We start from the raw sequence: 23,392 nt of genomic DNA, 5'->3' as shown, positions 1-23,392 counted from the left end.
TGCTGACAGCATGGAGCCCAACGTGGGGCTTGAAATCACCAAGCCACCCAGGCACCCTCTTATGTATTTACTAATTGAATGAATTTTCTAATTCAGAGAACAGCTTGTTCTTAAAAGATAATTTGGTAAACATGCTATACTTCACAGATATTCAACACCCTTAGTCATCAATAATATGACAAAAACTTCCATAATAAAATATTTCCTCATTCTTTCTTGTCAGGGACCATTCCGTGATATCACTGAAGTACTGGAACAGCGCTACAAGCCTTTGGAGCCAACACTGCGAGTGGCAGAACCAATCAATGAGCTAAAGGTGGCCAGAGAAGAACTCAGAAAACAAGAATGCATGCGGAATATAAATGACAATATGTGAGTTATTAGCTTAAAAAAAAAACAAAAACAGCCATACCATATTTTGTGCCTTAAGGGATCCAACAGTTTGTATTTCCTGATTGTAGAGAATCTCTTTTTTGTGAGAAAAGGTAAAGCCACCCTTGACCTATTCAGAAGCAAAATGCAAATGTTTTATATATATACACACATATGTAGTTATATATATAAAGTTATATATATAGTTATATAAATGTGGGTGTGTATATATATATATATATACATACACATACACAATGTCTGTGTGTGGTGTGTGTGTGTGAATTAATGGCATTTCAAGGGGATAAGTGACACTGTCCATGCATCTGTGAAAATAATTACCTTAATTAGTGAAAGCCTATGTATTTATGATGCTTCTAAAAGAGGACCCAACAGGGGCACCTGGGTGGCTTAGTCGGTTAAGCATCCGACTTTTGCTTAGGTCATGATCTCATGGTTCATGGGTTCGAGCCCCGCATCGGGCTCTGTGCTGACTGCCAGCTCAGAGCCTGGAGCCTGTTTCAGTCTGTGACTCCCTCTCTCTCTGACCCTCCCCTGCTCACGCTGTCTCTCTCTCTCCTAGAAATAAATAAAACATTAAGAAAATGTATAAAAAAAATAAAAGAGGATCCAACAGAACAGAAAACTTTTCTTAATGTGGACTAAATTTAATTTGGAAAAACTGATATACATTGTAGTTTTAATAAATCAGGTACAGAGTGCAGCATACCCCAAAAACCTCCTGAAGGGCCAGGCCCTGGACAATGTCTGACCCCTTTTTAATATAGTAGTGCTCACAGGTGCAGGTCACATAACAAACTATTAATACATGTAAAGGATAGAAAACTAGCCAAAGTGATGAAATGGAAGAATTCTCCTCAAAAGAAATTCTAGGAAGAAATGAAAGCTAGAGAATTGCTCAAAACAGATATAAACAATATATCTGATCAAGAATTTAGAATAATAGTCATAAGATTAGTAGTCCAGCTTGAAAAAAGCATAGAAGACAGCAGATATTCTATTGCTGCAGAGATCAAGGACCTAAGAAATAGTCATGATGAATTAAGAAATGCTGTAAATGAGGTGCAAAATAAACTAGATGCAGTGACAGCAAGGATGGAGGAAGCAGAGGGGAGAATAAGTGAAATAGAAGATAAAATTATGGAAATGATGGAGCCAAGGAAAAGAGAGGTAAGAAAATACTAGACCATGAGGAGAGAATTAGAGAGCTAAGTGATTGAATGAAACATAATAATAGCCATATCATAATACTTCTAGAAGAAGAAGAAGAGAGAGAAAGGGGCCAATATATATTTGAACAAAATATACCTGAGAACTTCCCTAATCTGGGGAAGGAAGGATACATCCAAATCCAGGAGGCACAGAGAACGCTCTTCAGATTCAACATTCTGGTCTTTACCATGTCATATCATACTGGAACCGGCAAAATACAAAGATAAGGAGAGAATTCTGAAAGCAGCTAGGGGCAAATGGGCCTTAAGACACATAAGGATAGTGGCAGATCTGTCCACTGAAATTTGGCAGGCCAGAGGGGAGTGGCAGGAAATAGTCAATGTACTGAATAGGAAAAATCTACAGCCAAGAGTCCTTTATCCAGCAAAACTGTCATTCAGAATAGAAGAGATAAAGGTTTTCCCAGATAAACAGAAACTGAAGGAGTTCATGACCACTAAACCAGCCCTGCAGGAGATCCTAAGAGGGGCTCTGTGAGTGGAATACTGCAAAGACTACAAAGGACCAGAGACATCACCACCAGCATGAAATCTACAGATAACACAATGACACTAAATCCAAATCTTTTAATGATAAGCCTGAATGCAAATGGACTAAATGCCCCAATCAAAAAACATAGGGTATCAGAATGGATTAAAAAAAAAAAAAAAAGAAAACAAGATCCGTCTATATACTATCTATAAGAGACTCATTTTAGACCTAAGGAGACTTGCAGATTGAAAGTGAGGGCATGGGGATCTATCTATCCATGCTACTGGAAGTCAGAAGAAAGCTGGAGTAGCCATACTTATATCAGACAAACTAGATTTTAAGTTAAAGACTATAACAAGAGATGAAGAAGGGCATTAATCATAATTACAGGGTCTATCAAAAAGAGCTAATCATTATAAATGTTTATTCTCCCAACTTGAAGCACCCAAATATATAAATCACAAACATAAGGAATCTTTTTGATAAGAATATGGTAACTGCAGGGGACTTTAATACTCCACTTACAACAATGGACAGATCATCTAGGCAGAAAATAAATAAAGAAACAATGGCCTTGAAAGATACACTGGACCAGATGGACTTAACATATATACTCAGAACTTTTCATCCAAAAGCAGCAGAATACACATTCTTATTGAGTGCACCTGGAACATTTCCAAGATAGATCACTTGGGTCACAAAACAGCCCTCAATAAATATAAAAGAACTGATATCATACCATGCATGTTTTCATATCACAATGCTCTGAAACTTAAAATCAACTACAAGAAAAAAATTAGAAAACCTCCAAATTCAGGGAGGTAAAGAACATCCTAAAGAATGGATGGATCAACCAGGCAATTAAAGAAGAAATTAAAAAACATATAGAAGCAAATGAAAATGAAAACATGACAGTCCAAACCCTTTGGGATGCGGCAAAGGCAGTCATAAGAGGAAGATACATTGCAATCCAGGCCTATCTCAAGAAACAAGAAAAATCCCAAATACAAAACCTAACCTCACACCTAAGGGAAGTAGAAGTAGAGCAGCAAAGGAACCCTAAAGCCAGCATAAGAAGAGAAATGATAAAGATTAGAGCAGAAATAAACAATAGAGAATCAATCAAACAAACAAACAAACAAACACTAGAACAGGTCAATGAATCTAAGAGCTGGTTTTTTGAAAGAATAAACAAAAATGATAACCCCCTAGCCAGACTTCTCTAAAAGAAAAGAGAGAGAATCTAAATAAATAAAATCACGAATGAAAGAGGAAAGATCACAACCAACACCACAGAAATACAAACAATTATTAGAGAATACAATGAAAAATTATATGCCAATGAACTGGACATCCTGGAAGAAATGGGCAATTCCCTAGACACCCACACACTACCAAAACTCAAATGGGAAGAAATAGAAAATTTGAACAGACCCATAGCCACTGAAGAAATTAAATCAGTTATCAAAAATCTCCAATAAATAAGAATACTGGGCCAGGTGGCTTCCCAGGGGAATCCTACCAGGGCTTCAAAGCAGAGTTAATACCTATTCTTCTCAAGCTATTCCAAAAAATAGAAATGAAAGGAAAGCTTCCAGACTTATTCTGTGAAGCCAGCATTACCTTGATTCCCAAACCAGACAGAGTCACCACTAAAAAGGAGAATTACAGGCCAATATCCCTGATGAACATGGATGCAAAAATTCTCAACAAGATTCTAGCAAATCGAATTTAACAGTTAAAAGAATTATCACATGATCAAGCGGGATTCATTCCTGAGCTGTAAGGCTGGTTCAATATTTGCAAATCAATCAATGTGATACATCACATTAATAGAAGAAAGTATAAAACCCATAAGATCCTGTCAATAGATGCAAAAAAAGCATCTGACAAAATACAACATCCTTTCTTAATAAAAACTCTCAAGAAAGTGGCGATAGAAGAAACATACCTTGACATCATGAAAGCCATATATGAAAAGCCCGCAGCTAATATCCTCAGTGCAGAAAAACGGAGAGCTTTCCCCAAGATCAGGAACATGACAGGGATGTCCACCTTCATTACTGTTGCTTAACATAGTGTTAACAATGTAGGAAATCCTATCCTCAGCAGTCAGACAAAGAAATGAAATAAAAGGCATCCAAATTGGCAAAAAAAAAAAAATAAGTAGAAATTTCACTTTTTGCAAATGACATGATACTCTACATGAAAATCCTGAAAGATTCCACCAAAAAGCTGCTAACACTGATACATGAATTCAGCAAAGTCGCACGATATAAGATCAATGTACAGAAATCGGTTGCATTTCTATACACTAATAATGAACCAAGAGAAAGTGAAATCAAGAAATATATTCCCTTTACAGTTGCACCAAGAACCATAAAATACCTAGGAATAAACCTAACCAAAGATGTAAAAGATCTGTAAGCTGAAAACTATAGAAAACTTATGAAAGAAATCGAAGAAGTCACAAAGAAATGGAAAAACATTCCATGCTCACGGATTGGAAGAACAAATATTGTTAAAATGTCAATACTACCCAAAACAATCTACACTTTTCGATGAAATCTCAATCAATTGCACCAGCATTCTTCTCAGAGCTAAAACAAACAATCCTAAAATTTGTATGGAGCCACAAGAGACCCTGAATAGCCAAAGTAATGTTGAAAAAGAAAACCAAAGTGGGAGGCATCACAATCCTGGACTTTAGCCTCTACAACAAAACTGTGATCATCAATACAGTATGGTATTGGCACAGCAACAGACACAGACCTATGGAATAGAATAGAGAATCCAGAATTGGACCCACAAATGTATGGCCAACTAATTTTTGACAAAGCGGAGAAGAGTACCCAATGGAAAAAAAAGACAGTCTCTTTAGCAAATGGTGCTGGGAGAACTGAACAGCAACATGCAGAAGAATGAAACTGGACCACTTTCTTATACATACACAAAAATAAACTCAGAATGGATGAAAGACCTAAATGTGAGAAAGGAAAACCCTAGAGGAGAAAGCAGGCAAAAACCTCTTTGACATCAGCTGCATCAACTCCTTAGCACATCTCTGAAGGCAAGGGAAATAAAAGCAAAAATGAGATTGGGACCTCATCAAGATAAAAAAGCTTCTGCACAGAGGAAACGATCAACAAAACTAAAAGGCAACCAACGGAATGGGAGAAGATATTTGCAAATGACATATCAGATAAAGGGTTACAATCCAAACTCTATAAGAACTTACCAAACTCGGGGCGCCTGGGTGGCTTAGTCGGTTAAGCGTCCGACTTTCGCTTAGGTCATGATCTCGCAGTTCGTGGGTTCGAGCCCCGCGTCGGGCTCTGTGCTGACAGCCAGCTCAGAGCCTGGAGCCTCTTTCAGTCTGTGACTCCCTCTCTCTCTGACCCTCCCCTGCTCACGCTGTCTCTCTCTCTCTCCTAGAAATAAATAAAACATTAAAAAAAATTTAAAAAAAAAAAGAACTTACCAAACTCAACACCCAAAAAACAAATAATCCTGGGAAGAAACAGCCAGAAGACATGAATAAACAATTCTCCAAAAAAAAAAAAAAAAAAAAAATCCAGATGGCCAAAAGGCACGTGAAGAAAGATGCTCAACATTGCTCATCATCAGGGAAATACAAATCAAAACCACGTTGAGATACCATCTCATACCAGTTAGAATGGCTAAACTTAACTCAGGAAGCAACAGATTTTGAGGGGGATGTGAAGAAATGGGAAACTTCTTGCAAACTGGTGCAGCTGCTCTGGAAAACAGTGTGGAGATTCCTCAAAAAATTAAAAATAGAATTACCCTACGACCCAGCAATAGCACTACTAAGAATCTATCCAGAGGATACAGGAGTGCTGATTCATAGGGGCACATGTACTCCAATGTTTAGAACAGTGCTATCAACAAGAGCCAAATTATAGAAAGTGCCCAAATGTCCATCAACTGACCAGTGGGTAACAGAGATGTGGTTTATGTATACAATGGAATATTATTTGGCAATGAGAAAGAATGTAATCTTGACATTTGCAACAACGTGGATGGAACTGGAGGGTATTATGCTGAATGAAGTCAGGCAGAGAAAGTCAGATCTATGTTTTCATTCATGTGGAATTTGGGAAACTTAATAAAATACCATGGGGAAGGGGAAGAGGAAAAAATTAGTTTCAGAGAGGGAGGCAAACCATAAGAGACCCTGAAATACAGAGAACAAACTGAGGATTGATGGGGGGAGGGGGGGTGGGGAACAGTGGGTGATGTGGATTGAGGAGGGCACTTGTTGGGATGAGCAATGGGTGTTGTATGTAAGTGATGAATCATGGATATCTACTCCCGAAGCCAAAAGCACACTGTACGCGATGTATGTTAGCTAAGTTGACAATATATTATATTAAAAAAATAATAAATAAATAAATAAATAAATAAATAAATAAATAAATGATAAATCAGGTGCAGTGAAGGGTGTTAGTGCCTTTACTACTGAGGAAGATGACTGAAAAATATAAATTAAGCTCTAATAACATATGTAACTTAAAATTATTTTATTAGCCTCACTGATTTGGGTCTCAATTCATACATCTTTCTCCAAAGTAATTCCTCTCCCTTAACGCATTTTTGTCATCAAAATAGGTGTATATAATTTGTAAACAGACCATTTAAAATCTAAAATAGCTTTTCAAAAATTGTCATTATTATCCTGTAATATATCCTGTAATTATCTTTGTATTGTATCTTATAATAATTCTTTAGTATTATATATATTCTAAATCATAACAAGATAATTATTATATTATAAACAATAATTATACAATAATAATATAAAATATTATTATAAATCATTGTATAATCGTCAACAACATATAAACTATTGTTTTCACATAATCATATTATAAATGTTATATAATGATAATTTATATAATAATAGTTCCAAAATACATTACAAAGTATGTTTTGTTATGTAAAGAAACTAGAATTACCTCTCATCCAACATAGTGGATTTTGGATCATTTTATCAGTCAGACAGGATATATAATGTGCTTTATTTTAATCATGCATTTCTGAAGAGTCTCTTTAAAATTGAAAATTTCCCACAAACTCAGATGAAAGATAAAATTGGCATGCACCTCCAGTAATTTTTATATATTTTTTTATTTTATATCAATTGCTTGATGTGAAATAACTAGCTATAAAATATTCCACAGCTTCTTTCAAGAATTGACAGTAACCTGGGTACATAGGTGGCTGAGTATGTCAAGTGCCAACTTTGGTTCAGGTCACGATCTCATGGTCCATGAGTTCAAGCCCCATGTTGGGCTCTGTGCTGACTGCTTGGAACCTGCTTCAGATTCTGTGTCTCCCTCTCTCTGCCCCTTCCCCACTCACGCTCTGCCTCTGTCTCTCAAAAATAAATAAACATTAAAAAATTAAAAAAAAAAAGAATTGACAGTCACCCAACATACGATGAATAAGGAAACAAAAAACATTTATTTTCAATTGTTTTGGAGAAGGTAGATTTGTTTTACCAAAGAAATTATAGATGGATGCTGCTCAGACTTAATCAAGCAAAATCTGCAATTTAGTGATGTATATCAAAAGAGGTGTATTACAATTATTTTTTGTTTTCATTGATGCATCGGTTTATGAAATAACAAGATTAATTGCTCAAATAATTGGCCACCTTGGTATTTCTATAGAAAGCACTTGTATCAAAGATACTGAAATATTCTTTCATTGTGTTTCCCTTGATAAGCCTGGAAGGATGAGATGTCAATATCATCCCCAAAGAAAGGTGCTCCACTTACACTCTGCATGGATTACTTGTAAATTCCTTGAACCTCTGTGGGATACCATGTTGATGGAGCAAGCTGTTATTCAGCCAAAATACTTTTTAATGGCTTTTTATCACCTCCATGATAAATCTTAATTCTTTATTGCAAGACACAAGGCCCTTCAGAAGGGAACCTAGGCTTGCTTAAGCCAATCTGCCACATTTTGGGAAAAGCTCTGTGCTTCAGGGCTACTCAGCTGCTTCCATTCCTCTTTATATCCCGTGTTCTCTTCTGCTTCCATTAAGGAATTTTTTAACTCCCATGATTTACTCAATCTGAAATTCACTTAAAAACTGTTAAAAGAATTGTTATTTTTACTTTTAAAAAAATGGAAACAGCAACACCTATTTGTTTTAGATTTTTTTGAGAGAGCATATAAAAGAATATTTTTAGGTATAAAATAGGACCATGCAAGTTGCCCAGATGAAGTGGAGAAAGAAGTCATTGTTATTTAGAGGGGGAAGAAGTGGAAGTCCCTGCCATCAAAGAGCTATCCAAGTAAATGCTTAACTTACCCATCAAGATGACAGAGTTGGAATGGAATGGGTAATCATAAGTCAGGCAGTATAGACTGATAAGGGCTTCACTTACAGTCTTATGAGAGGTGTTAAGGGCCTATATGGTAATACCTTCTGTTAATTGTAAGCCTTCCGGTTTAATACAGAGAGTATAATTATGCAGACTATAACTGGATCCAATGGAGTGGATTTAAGACATTGTAATAGAAGTCAGTGCCAGTCTGTGTTCTGGGAGGCAAAATGATGGCTCCCAACAGAGCCTACAACCTAATCTCAGGAAGCTGTGAATATGTTACCTTCTGTGATGTAGAGGACTTTGCCAATATAATTAAGGTTTTAAGCATGGGGGATTATCCTAGATTATCTGAGGGGACCCAATAGAATCACAAGGGTCCTTAAAAGTGGAAGAGAGAGGCGGAAAGGGATTTGACTACATAGGTCAGAGTGATGTGATGTAAGAAGGACAACTCATCTTTGCTGCCTTTACATGTCATGTAAGTGGCCACAACCAAGGAAAACTGGCAGCCTCCAGCAGCCAGGAAAGGGAAAGAAATGTCTTCCCCTCTCAAATCTCCAGAACGAATGCAGTCCTGCCAGCAGCTTGAGTTTAGCCCAGCTAAAAGTTTCAGCCAGCTGAAAGGTTGGATTCCTTAAGCCACTAAGTTTGTGGTGACTTACAGCAGCAATAGGAAACTAATATAACTTGTTCTTCAAATGAAAGAGCTACCTCCGGGGCGTCTGGGTGCCTCAGTCATTTCAGCCTCAGACTTTTGATTGCGGCTCAGGTCATGATCATCCGGCTCTGGCTCCGGCTCCGGCTCCGCACTGAGCTTGGAGTCAGCTCTGATTCTCTTTCTGCCTTCCTCTGCCGCTTTCCCCCACTCACGCTCTCCCTCTCTTTCTCTCAAATTAAAAAATAAATAAATAAAACTATGAGCTACCTTCTTAGATCAGCCTTAGGTGTTTATAAACCTAAGCTAAACTTGAGGGAAATCCTTAGATTTGTAAGGACTGGAGATGCTTCCGCAGGTTTAAGTCATGGTCATTTAAAGGATTAAAAAATATGATTATGGCTTGAGTATCTCTATGAAGAGAAGTTCATAATTGAATCATAGTATAAATTATATTTTAAAACTGCAGAGGCTTTCATAACAACCTAAATACAGACAGCTCAATAGCTGTCCCTACATCTTTTTGAAAAATAAAAGATGTTAATTTTCTGATAGTTATTGTAGGAGAGGCAAAACTTTCCCTCTGCCCCCTCAGGGTCTTCAGCTGGGCCTGAAAATTAAATTGACATAAGACATTAACAGGAAAAAAGCATACACATTTATTAAATATAAGTATTATGTGACACAGGAGTCACCTAAGGAAATGAACACCCCCCCTAAAAGTGTCAAGCCCTAAGTGCTTATATATTAGCTTGAACAATGAGAAGCAATTGTACAAAAATAAGATGTATGGGGAGACCAAAGGAAAAGAAAAGTTATTTAACAAAATCTGTTTGTACAAAATTCTGTTGGCCTCAACTCCCCATCTCTGGTGATAAGAACATCTCTTTCCTCCTGGTATAGGAAAGCCAGCTGTCAGGGCACCTGGGTGGCCCCGTCGGTTAAGCGTCCAACTTCAGCTCAGATCATGGTCCTTGAGTTTGAGCCCACATCGGGCTCTGTGCTGACAGCTTAGAACCTGGTACCTGCTTTGGAGTCTGTCTGTCTGTCTCTCTCTGTCTCTTTGTCTCTCTGTCTCTTTCTCTCTCTCTGCCCCTGCCCCACTCATGCTCACTCTCTCTCTTTCTCTCTCTCTCATAAAAATAAATAAACATTAAAAATTTTTAAAAATAGAGGAAATCCAGCTGCCATATGGGTATGTTATCTCCTGATTTTAGAGAATAAAAGGAGAGTTAAAAAAATGGAGAGTTCAGATCCCTTTCCTTATACTTATTTTTTCAAATGCCTTTAGTTTGAAATAATCCTTTGCCAAAGTGACATTGTTTGGAATGGTGCTTTCTGTCACCCTTCGTTATTCAGATTAGGTGAAATGAGAGATACCCTATACATGTTTAGTAGCAAAGCATAGCAGCTCCATTTCTTGAGCTCCGCCATTTGCTAGCACTGGTGAAAAGCGTTCAGTAACTGTGAATCTTATGTATCTGCCGTCATTCCTTCAGATTTGTCTAAGCCTAGCTTAGACAGAGGCTTGGTAAATAGATTACTCATTTTGAAACCTTTTAAATATGGTTTTCTAATCTACTATCAGTATCATTTCATAGACCATTACCATTGGAAAAATGTTATAGGAAAGGTTAAGAAACTAGATCTAACCAGTTTTTTTTAAAAGGACGTTTTAAAAAAAATGTACATCTAGCTGAGATCTGGTTAGATTTATCACTAAAGAATAGTTGATAAGAAAATTTAATACATCTCAAAAGTTTTTTGACTCTTGGGATTTTCAAACACTTTAGGCCTTTATAATTTGCATATTCTCTGAACTGTTATTGTATTATGATAAATAGGGATTATCATATATTTTCAGACAATGTTTTCTTAACAATTCAACTTTTATTTGTAACTCTTCCATTTATTTTAATTACTAGCACAGTGTGCAACATTTATTAATCAGCAGAGCCTTTTTAAGTTAAAATACTAATTTAGCTAACCCCATTAACACAGAATACTCCAAACAAGCAGTAATAGGAGATGTAGTTACTGTGCAAATCGTATTAAACACGCGGGTGCTCTAGGGCACAGTTAAGCATGATTACCGTCTTTTGATCCAGTATTTCTCTCCCTCTCCCAGCTAATTTCCAGTGGAAATTTACAAAGTGCTGCCTTCATTTTTCCAGCTTAATTTTTTCTAATGAAGTTCTGCTACTTTGTAACACTGGAGATACAGATAATAAGGCTGTGTATAATTAAGAAGTTCTAGAATTTGTCTACAAAAGAGCCCTTTCTTACTTTGGCTGTACAGTGAGAACTATGCTCTTGTTTTGTTCATTCTTTCCATGGGGGAAACATGATTTTTTAAATAAATGGCCACAGAATACTTGAATTCTGTTCTTAACAGACATTTAAGGCTCAAGAAGTTTAAGATTTATAACATCAACATAATGGTGATCATTTGGAATACTTTTATTGATATCCTGAAAATATTACATACACTTTTGGTGTATGTAATTGAACAAATCATAAAAAGACACTTGTGGTCTTTTGGGTTAGATATTGTCATATTCTATGTACTCCTCCTAATACAGTGCCTAACATATGCTAGATAAAGTTTTGCCACTTGACTTTAGGTACTTTATGAGGTATATGGAATTTCTTTTTTGAAAGAAGTATAATCATTTTGGGCCATACTCAACATTCTTATGTTGGTATGGCATTTATATATCCCAGATTCCCCTATTTCAATTTAGGATTCAGAAGTGTTTTTGGGGCGCCTGGGTGGCTGAGTCAGCTGGGCATTCCACTCTTGGTTTCAGCTCAGGTCATGATCTCACAGTTTGTGGGTTTGAGCCCCACGTCTGGCTCCATGCCAGTAGTATGGAGTCTGCTTGGGATTTTCCTTCTCCTCTCTCCTGCCTTTCTCTCTCTCTCTCTCTCTCCCTCCTTCCCATCCTCCCTCAAAAATAAACATTTTTTTAAGTGTGTTGGGGTTAGAAGGGACTTGAAGCCTGAACAGAGTTTTGCCAGACAGAACTAGGAGGGTGGCAAAAGGAGGTAGCCTGGACTAAGCCATGTCTGTGTTAAAACGTGCATAGTTCATGGGGTTTCAGTGCACCTTCCCAGGTGTCTTGTGAAGCTCAGCTCACGGCTTTGGTACCTCATGCAACGTGGCAAAGATGAGATGGAAAGTGTAGGTGAAGCCAGACTGTGAAGGGCCATGTGAACCAACGTCAAGTATTTGGACGTCACCATATAAAAGACAGTATAAAAACAGTCATAGTGTTTTAATCACTGGAGTGAAGGGGTCGGATAGGTTTAAAATGTCACTCTACCAGCTCTGTCCATGGTTAAGAAATGAGAGTCACTGGTGAAAAAGACCAGTTAGAGGACTGTTACCATAGTCCAATTCAGGGATAAAGAGGACTTGCAGTACAACAAGGACATTGGGAATGGAGGGGCAGAAAAGGGTTGACCGACAGCTATATGGGTAGAATCCCATACACCCTAAACCAAATTTATGGGCCAGCTTGATAGGGTGTGGATGGTGTGCTCAGGGGCATGGATAGATTTAGGATCACTGTCTTAGAGCTTTCTTAGCTGCAAAAGACAAAGATCCATTCAAGGTAACTCAAAAAGTTAAGAGTATGTTTGAAAAGATCCAGAAAGGAATGTTCTAGAAATATGAGAAACCAAAGAAAACCTGGACTAAGGTGACCTTGGGGCTGCAGGGGCATGATTTCTCTCTCTAGTGGTGTCTCTGCTTTTCTCTGCATCTCTGCCTCTTACCATCTGTCTGCTGACTACCTTTATCTACTAGGAGTTTCCTTCCCATCAGTCTTTAGCTTGCACTTATTTATCAGGGCCATTCCAAGCCTGATTCAATATAACCTTCCAGCTCTAGAACCCACAGTTAATTCCTTTTTGCAGTTCAAATTGCTGAAAGAGAACCTGTTTTGCTCAATATATATAATCAAACTAGCCCATGTAAGTCATAACATTGGAACACAATAAATGATAAATATGTGTTAAAGTAATGCATATGTTAAATTAACATATAAATAAACCACAACTGTGATCTTGGGGAGGGTGTGTTACATTATATCAACTACAGTGTTTTATGGGAATGGCTATGAGCAAAGATTCCTTCAGATGGAGGAGTGCCAGCCAAGGAATCCTTTAGTGCCTTGATACAATGGCTTCTGGCTGAGTTGACTGGCTAGTTGGTGATGTCCTTACTTGACTAAGAAAAAATGCAGGCATGCCTCAGAAATATTGCAGGTTCGGTTCTAGACCATGCAACAAAGTGAATATCACAATAATGTAAGTCAGATTAATTGTTTGCTTTCCCAATGCATATGAAAGTTATGTTCACAATGTAAGGGCTCTATTAAGTGTATGCAACATTATGTCTGAATATGTGCATACTTTAATTTTAAAACACTTATCGTTATATATAAGTGATGAATTACTAAACTCTACTCCTGAAACTAATATTATACTATATGTTAATCAGAATTTAAATGAAAATGTGAAACAAAAACCAAAAAAACTCTAAAGATTCAGAAAACGGAAATGTATAAGAATAGTTGATAAAGCATTTTTTTCTAATAAATAAATTAATTAATTAATAATTACTAAAAAAGGCTAGCCATCATCTGAACTTTCAGCAAGGTGTAATCTTTTCGCTGTAGAGGGTCTTGGCTCAGTGTTGACGGCTGCTGACTGATCAGGGCAGTTGCTGAAAGTTGGGGTAGCGGTGGCAGTTTCTTAATACAAAAGTGAAATTTGCCACATTGATTACCTCTGCCTTTCACTAACGATTTCCCTGGAGCTTGCATTGCTGTTTGATAACATTTTACCTACATTATAACTTCTTGTGGAATTAGACTTGATCCTCTCAAACTGGATTTATCAACTAAATGTATGTGATACTCTGAACCCTTTGTTGTCATTTGCACAGTCTTCACAGCCTCTTCACCTGGGGTCAATTCCACCTGAAGAAACCACTTTCTTTGCTCACCCTGAAGAAGCAGCCCCTCCTCCATCCAAGTGTGATCAGGAGATTACACAATTCAATCAAATCTTCAGGCTCCTCTAGTATTTCGAGTTGCCTTGCTATTTCTACCACATCCAAACATACTTCCTTTGTTGAAATCTTGAACCCTTCAAAGTCATCTGTGAAGATTGGAATTGACTCCTTAACTCCTACTAATGTTGATATTTTGACCTCTTCCCATGAATCATGAGTATTCTTAATGACATCTAGAATGTGAATCCTTTCCAGAAGGTTTTCAGTTTACTTTGCCCACATCCATCAAAGGAATCACTATCTATGGCAGCTATGGCCTTACAAAATGTATTTCTTAAATAATAAGAGCTTGAAAGCCAAAATTACTCCTTAATCCATGGGCTGCAGAATGGATGCTGTGTGAGCAAGCATGAAAACAATATTAATCTTGTACATCTCCACCAGAACTCTTGGCTGACCAGGTACATTGCTAATTCTTATTTCTTCAGTATTCTTCAGGATATCATAAAAGAGCTTGTCAAATTCCTTGCCAAACTACAGACATATCATGTCTAAAATTTTACCCTTACCTCAGGTGATATATGTCTTTATGTATATACATCTGTTTCTCAATTTATGTAATATATGTGTGTGTGTAATAATATATATACACATTAAAATATTCAAAAATTTAAATTTATATTTTGAAATTTTATATTTATTTTTTAAATTTAAAATATGAAAACATAGACACATATTAGAATATTAAGATAAAATCGTGCCATTATCATATGTGTCTATGCCATATATATATGTCACCACTATTCTCGGATTTTATTTTAATATTCCACTTTAAAATTCTGCTGAAAATTAACATCAAATTAAACCACCTATATATTATAGAATCTGTATGATCCTGGTTTTAAAGTCATTTTGGAACATCTTTGGAACAGTCACAATTTCTTAAGAATAACTGATAGTAATTTGGTGATTTCATCCAAAGGTCAGCTCAGTAAATTGCAATATAATATATTTTGGTTAGGGACCTTGAATCCATTGAAAATGCTAGATGCTCACATGTAACATTTAAACCAGAGGTTGCAAACTAATGGCGTCTGAATTGCATATACAGTCTCCAGGTATGTTATATTTGGATGCTACAATTTTCTAAAAATTAAAGTAGTGGAAAAGTAATTAAAAATGGTAATTGATTTTTTAAAAAATCCAGATTTTCCAGTTTGTGTTAAAAACTAGATGATCTAGAAACAGCGGGCCCAGTCTCACATGGCAATAATCGAAGCTTATCTTCTTAATTTTTACGTCTGACTTGCTGGTGTTACCCACCGAGCCCTTCTAGATATAAATATTGGAGTCCCTTGTTCTAGGTGATACGCTCCTCAGGAACAGAGCCCATAACTAACATATTACACTGAGCACAATGCTTGAAAAATGGTAGGTATTGGGATTTTGTTTTTGTTATTGTTTACATATTGACTTGAGCTTGAACTAAGTCTTGTTTGTTTTGTCTTTATCTAATCACCAAAATGATTCACACTGAAAGAAAAATCAAGCAAAAGAAAATTAGTTCAATTGTGATTTCTCTTTGATCTTTATTAACATTTTCCTATTAGTCTCAGTAATAGGTGAACCTATACTTCTGTTTTTCTTTATCTTACTCTCAATAGCATTTTCCAAACTGTGTCTCTTAAAACATTAGTCTGGAAGATGTTAATGAGTTTTCTATCAGATAATTTTGAGGGGAAAGTTATATTTAAAACAGTTAAACTTTTTTTGTGGCATTTACAGGACTTCTCAGTCTTAAATATACTTTTATTTAGTGTAAACTTCAAAGAAGGAACATATAATATATGACATTTTGCAAACTTATTCACTCATTCATTCAACAAATATTATTGCATACCTAATATGTGCCAGGCACACTGTATTAGGTCTTTGGGACAGAGCAATAAACAAGATAGACAGAGATCACCTGGCTTCCTGGATCTGACAGTGTAGTTGACATTGGATTCCCCTTATCTATAGGCCATGGTGTGAGTATCCTACTCTGGAATATTACTCAACAAAGAATATTTGATTTTCCTTAGCAATTCTTTTAAGTTTCAGCTTATTTTTTCCATAGGCCTTCTCAACAATAATTTGTACAGGTGTTTACTACAGCCTTATTTCCCCCTTAGTTTTTATTTAGTTTTTTATTTAGTTTAATAAAACCTTTTTATTAAGTTTTTAATTTTAATTTCAGTATGGTTAGCATGCATAATTCTATGTTCTTTTATATCAATTATACAAGTCCTTAATTATTTGAGCCCATCCTTTTTAGCTATATCGGTGTCTTTGTTAGTTTAAAATATCTGATATATGGCCCAAAAGAAGAGCCTGTGTGAAATGCTACTTAGCTAGAATAGTTAAATTTAGTATTTTTTAGCAAGGTTTTTTTTTTAAGATTTCTCAAAATCAACTACAGAAAAGTCAATTCTGCAAAGCATATGTCAGAAAGTTGTTACATAGTTGTAATAAAACTACTGAATCAGCATGCCTTGAGATCATTAATAATAATAATATATCCAAGAACTCTATTCCTCTTATGCTAAGAAAAATGTAAGGAGAAGAGCAAAATATGTCTTCCCATTTAAATTTAGCAGCTTGCAATATAAGCTCACTGTCGAGTTGAACTGATAATCTTGCCATTTGAGTCCTTTAAATATTACATTTCTGTATCCACCCTAGGGGAGAGACCTGTGCTATTGATATTGCTGCTTAAATAGTTTATGAGTTTTAAATTTCTGCTATGAATTCCATTCTTAGTATAAAATACTTTATGTATTGAACACTTAAAGCTATGGTTACATTAAAATCTCAGTGAAAGCTATCTTCATCCATAAATGAAGTCTGTCTAATTCCTATTCCAATTTGCTCATTTTATTAACATCTCTTCAGCCAAAATTCTACTTGACTAAAACATCTTAATAGAGTAGTAGACTGTGTTTTGAGTCTTTCTGTTAGTATTAATGAGTTACATGTTAGGTTTATTTGGACATTTGGATTCTTAATATATACAGTGAAAATACTTTATTTCTCATATTGAACATAATAAAAAAGAGACTTATTTGCTAAGTTTATCCTAAAATTTAGATTATTCTGTATTTAAGGGAAAAATATTCAGTTTTTTATGGCCCTTTTTTTTTGAATCATACCTGAGTCAATTAACCTGATCAGTGTTTTAAAATGGTTAAAATTATTCAGTATGGAGTCATAACTGACATAGCACTGTTTAAGTTGAAAAGGTACAGCACAATTTCACTTACACATGTTGCAAAATGACATACATTCATTATTTATTCATTATATTAATTCAATATTCATTATTAATTATACATACCACAAATCTAAAACATACCTCATCCTGTTTCAAATATAATTGACAAAAATAATTTGCATATTTCCAATTATGTGTTTTTTCAAAATATCTTTAAAAAAAAAAGCTATGATTGGTTAGTGGGAACTGAGTCATCTGATAATGAAACCAGAAATGAACTGGTTATAACTCAGCCCTCAAAACATTAAATTTACTATTTTCTATGTTATAATAATGATGATAATATTAAAGCCTAATAGAATCATTTTTGAGCAGGTGTACTTTTAAGATAACATGAAAACTATTTGTTTGTTGATTGGTTTATTAGATTAAATCAATTTGCTTGATTCATGTTTAATCTTTTAATTCTTTCATCACCTCCTTCCAAACTTTTACACCCAGGTGTCTTTGCTTGTCAAATTAAGTTCTGTAGACTTCAGAGAATTCCCTCTGGAATTAAAGGAAATGCCTTCCTTTAATTAGCCCATAGTGGATTTTTCCCCCTTCTATTTTATTTTCTTTTCCGCCAACTAAATAACTACTCTATTTTGAACATTTCAAAGCTCCGAATTCTCGCTCCTTTTTTTGAAAGTATTTTAGATGTGCCTTTTAAGCCAACATCCTGGGATGGATTGCGGCATTAACTCCTGTTTGCTCATTAGGGAGTGTCTGTTCTACTGGTGTGGTTAATGAGTGGGACGCACTGCTCATTAACTAAGATCTTTATTAACGCAACTTGTGATCTTTGAGTATATTCTACAATTCTGCTACAAGAAAACTATTTTGGCAACCATTATTGCTATGAGAAAAAAATAATTGGCATGCCTCCCGCTCCGTGTAGTATATGAGATCAAACTGATTATTAATTTTCTGAGAGATTCTTTGGTTATTTTTTACCTCAGTAGTAAGTAGTTAAGAAACAGTATTATCGTAGAGTCACTCTTAATAGAGTTAGAAGTAAACTTCTGCTTGCACATGTGAAGTTCAATTACTCAAATATTGAGTCAGTAAAATTCATAAGACCTTATTTGCTATGTTATCATCTCATTACATTACATTTTCTTGTCCATAAAGTGTAGGAGATTTTAAAAACTTGAAGACTAAATCATTTTATAACTGATCTGAGACGATGGGAAAGTATTTTTATTTCCTTTTTCACATGAAAAGTGAAGGTATTGATAGTCACTTATTATGTAAGAATCCTCTATTTTGTAGTTCATTTATAAAAAAATTTCTTTTCAGTAAAAGGTGGACAATGTCAGGCATGTCTTGGTATGAAAGGATCACAAGGCATCTGATTTAGCAACAGAGAGTGGTGTGGTCACAGGCTACCTGTCCTTGATCCCCAGTATTGGTTAGCATCTGTTAATTCTATGCCCAAGTCTGCGTTTCAAAGAGAGGATCAGCTAAGAGCCCAATGATGAGCCCAAGTTTTGCAATAGTACCTATGAGAAAGAATAAAGTAAACTGGGACAGTATTTCCTTCAGACTTTAAGTAAGAGGAAGCTGTTGAAGTATTAGCCTGTTCTCACAGGAGCCAGTATGCACCCTATGAAAAGCGTTATTTCTATTTTCCAGGCAAATTAGCTACATAACTTACAAGACCCCACATGTGTGTTCCAAGTTTTTACCTCTGAGCATCTATCTACTCATACCACCCCTGAAATTCATGCTCTTCCTCAATTTCTGTGTCTGTCTAATGAAATCTGACCCATTCATTAAAACTCAGGTTAGATAGGGGCACCTGGGTGGCTCAGTGGGTTGAGCGTCCGACTTCGGCTCAGGTCATGATCGCATGGATCTTGGGTTCGAGCCCTGCATTGGACTCTGTGCTGACAGCTCAGAGCCTAGAGTATGCTTCAGATTCTGTGTCTCCTCTCTCTGACCCTCCCCTGCTCATGCTCTCTCTTTCTCTCTCTCTCAGAAATAAATAAAACATTAAAACAAAAACTATTAAAAAAAACCCCTCAGGTTAGATATTGTCTTGCTGTGCTTTGCTATTTCTCTTGCCTCTGGACTAGACAAACAAAAACAACAAAACCGGTCTTACTTGCATCCTTTGCATAGCTCATTGAAGAATTTATTTGGTCTGGAACCAAATTCCTAACTTGCAATAAAGTATTCCTTTATCTTGCTTTCTGTTAATACATGTATTTTACTAGGGGGCCTTTAACAGAGAGAGGGCTAACCCAGGGCATGTTCAGTATTTGAGACCTGTTCCATAAGCATGTACCTTGGTAACTAGAAAGTGTTATCACCATGTCCATCTTGGGATGACTTACCTAGCTAAAATCCACCATGGCTTGCATAACTACCCTATCAAGTAGTCAAAATTTATATACACATAAACATAAAAGCAAATGCTTTGCAATTTATAAAGATCTGTAATATATAACTGTACATACGCTCCTTATTTACAGTAAAGTCATCTTTACCAAAAGGCTCTCCATGATCTACTTTGTGTCCTTTATAAAGACCCAATTTCCAGCTGTGTTGAACTCCTTTCAGTTTGGAATTCCCTTTTCTGGTCTAACTCACCTCTGTATCTTTGTAAATATTGTTTCTTCTCTCTAAATTAGCTTTTACCAACGTCCTAACTTGACTACTTGTCTTTCAGCTCTGGAAAACACAGTCTGGAAAGATAACTTTTCTGTGTCCCATCTCCCAACTCCTTGCCAATAACCCCCCAAAACATATGCAGCACATCAGCATATTACAAACACATACGCACATACAAACATAAACCTTCCTCTGTGCCTTAGTAACCTCTTGTGCATATGTCTATCACAAAACTTAACACATTCTACGGTGTTGTCTCATTCTCTACCCACTACTGTTAGGCAAGAATTCCTTTTAGCTATAGTGCATCTTCCATCTACTCAGTGTTTTTCAAAATGCTTAGTACATGAAAGCTTCATTGAATGTTAATTTAATGAGTGAATATCAAGACAGTAGAGAAATCAGTGTGGGCTGGAGTGGTTGCCTGGGATGGAAAGACAGAAAGAAAGAAAGGAGAATGGCCTCAGTGGAACAGCAGATAGGGAATGATAGAAAATGGAACAGATCAAGTGCATTCTAAGAAGCTTGATAGCGGCTGAAGAACATCGGCTTTGGTCAGTAGGCAAGAGGGGTTCATAAATAATTAGTAGATTTCAGTTATCTGGCAGTGAAATAAATGAGTTGCAGTTAGAAGAGAAAAAAGATAAATATGACTCATTGGTCTTCTTATTTGGAAAATAATATTAAGTATACTCAGAGATACATTTTCCCTGAAGCTAATTGACTACTTTTAATTTTTGCTCCCCGATACCTCTACAGATTCCTCCCTAACTGCCCACATGTTCAGGTAGTGATGTGTCTGTAAAGCCACTATTTGTCCACAATGTATTTTAGACTTTCTTCCAGATCTAAATCTTTGATGAGATTATAAAAATAATAGGCTAACCCATATCTTCTCTAATACGACATTCATCCAATTGAAAAGAAGTAACTGCAAACATGAAGTGCATCTAAATATCTTCTTAAAAGTGGTAAAAGATGATGTTTTAAAAAGTAATTGATATTTTTCTAAAAGTTTGATTTTAAGCTGAATTGATGTCTTTAGGATTTTCATAGCTGTTTATACTTTTATGGAGCAAATCCTATTTAAGAATTAAATAATTTCTTACTAATTTGAAGTAAATATTTGAAAAGTATTTATAAACCATCTAAATATGTTTACTATGTATACCTACATATGCACATACATACATACATACACTTAAGAATATGCATACATATTCCTTCAATGAAACATTATGGCTGAATGAAAGTAAAATTAACTCATGGACAGGAAAGTACTTAGTCTTTCAGCCTTGTCTGCTCAGCCATCCATTCCCTTGAGAAAGCAAATTTTGTTCAGACACAAAAGAAAAATGTACTATTAAAATGCAATTCAGAAGTGATAAAAAGTGTAAGTGCAGCAGCAGGCTCACAGTAGCCCCTTTGTATACTCAGGGACCTTGGGGCCACATTAATTTTTGTGCGTGTGATGCCCATCCCATGTGCAAATTAGTACAGGAAGGACCATAATCTGTCTTATATGAGAGCTCTTTTCCCAAGAGCATAGGTAATACATGCTTGTGTAATTTTGTGTAATTCAAAGCTCTGTGTTCTATTTATTTTTATTTTAAACAAAATTTTCCCAAGAATTTTTCCTTCAGAAACATATTAAAAAGGAGTTTATTAATAAACATTAAAAAGGAATTGCAAAGAACTGTGAAAACTGATGAAGTAATGCTGCTTTCCCTTATTATTTTAAACAAATTTATGAATATAATGGCAAGGAAACAGATTTTCCATTGAATTGAGATTTTTAAAAAAAACCTTTCTTGTGTTAATTAAATGAGATAATATATATGAAAATATTGACAAATGATTAGGGTCAATAAATCTATTGAACTTCAACTTTATTTTTACTAAGTCTGAATTTCAGAATATTCTTCTCAGCAGAATATTTCACTTTATATATATATGTATGTATGTATGTATATATATACATATATATATAGCCCAGATCTTCTCTTAATGTTTCTTTTATTTAAAAAGGCATCCAACTCCAACTTCATTAGGACCATATCTTCTTTGATTACATTAGCGAAAAATTTTTGAAGTATGCTCCTGTTTTCTTCATTAGATCTCTTTCCACCAGATCTTTTTTTTTTTTTTCCCTTGGAGAGAGAGAGAGAGAGAGAGACAGCGTGAGCAGGGGAGGGTCAGAGAGAGAGGGAGATACAGACTCTGAAATAGGCTCCAGGCTCTGAGCTGACAGTCAGCACAGAGCCCGACGCGGGGCTCGAACCCACGAACCGCGAGATCATGACCTAAGCGAAAGTCGGACGCTTAACCGGCTAAGCCACCCAGGCGCTCCAAGTTGATCTTTAACCAAGTAACAATAATATTTTATCTTATTAATTACTAAACTCTATCTATTCACTTAGATTTTTTTATATAACATATATTTTCAAAAGGTACAGTTTTGACTCCACTGATTGATTTATCACTTATTCAACTATGCACTTACTTTGTCTCAAGGAGTTAACTATAATTTCTTGTATAATATTTTATCAGAATGATTCTAAGAAGCATTTTTGGTTTATTTTCCTGTAATCAGTGGTGATGTTAATATTTTTTAGTAGGCTTTGACATTTTCACTATATTCTTAAATAGCATTTACCTTTATTTTTAAATGTTTTTTGTTTCTGAGAGAGAGGGTGAGAGAGAGAGAGAGAGAGAGAGAGAGAGAGAGAGAGACAGCATGAGCAGGGGAGGGTCAGAGAGAGAGGGAGACACAGAATCTGAAGCAGCGCCAGGCTCCGAGCTGTCAGCACAGAGCCCGACGCAGGGCTCGAACCCACGAACCGCGAGATCATGACCTAAGCGAAAGTCGGACGCCCAACCGACTAGGCCACCCAGGCTCCCCTCCACCACATGATCTTCTATGCTTGGAGATGTGTCAGTCTCACACTGGTAGTTTTCCCAGTTGGTAACCCATTCTTACATTCATATTAAAGGAGACTCTAAACATCAGACTAGAAACTGTAGGTATGAGTGTGGCTTTGTGACTGAGAGACTTTAAGAAATCTTCAAATGTCGATATTTAGAGTTGGTTTTTTGTTTGTTTGTTGTTCTTGTTGTTGTTTGGGGGGTATTTCTAGGATCTTCTGCGAAGATGCATTAGCTGAATGAAGTATTTAAGTCCCGCTGCCAGTTCACATAGATATGAGCAAGGAAAGAGTTCACTGTGTAGACACTGATTTAAAACCCACATGTCCCATTTGGTGCCTCCCGTTAGCCCGCTCCAGCTCCTGCTGAGACGGGGGGGCTCTCGGGGTAAAGTTTCCGAGAATAGGCTCTTCTCA

At 36.0% G+C, this 23,392-nt stretch overlaps 1 protein-coding gene across 1 annotated transcript in view; it reads left to right on the top strand.

The window, feature by feature from the left end:
- The window catches only part of SPATA17 (spermatogenesis associated 17), a gene marked incomplete at its 3' end in the record, with an annotated part of 145,774 nt that overhangs the window by 101,011 nt on the left and 21,371 nt on the right, over positions 1-23,392 (top strand). The window contains exon 8 of the mRNA XM_039249895.1: positions 224-372. Coding sequence (XP_039105826.1) covers positions 224-372 — 149 coding nt within the window. The remainder of the gene's footprint in view (positions 1-223; positions 373-23,392) is intronic.

Source organism: Hyaena hyaena, unplaced genomic scaffold (genome assembly GCF_003009895.1).
Source record: "Hyaena hyaena isolate Hyena2069 unplaced genomic scaffold, ASM300989v1 scaffold_349, whole genome shotgun sequence".
NCBI lineage: Eukaryota > Metazoa > Chordata > Mammalia > Carnivora > Hyaenidae > Hyaena > Hyaena hyaena.
Note: the sequence above shows the minus strand (reverse complement) of the source record. Positions and strands in the feature narration are given on the sequence as shown.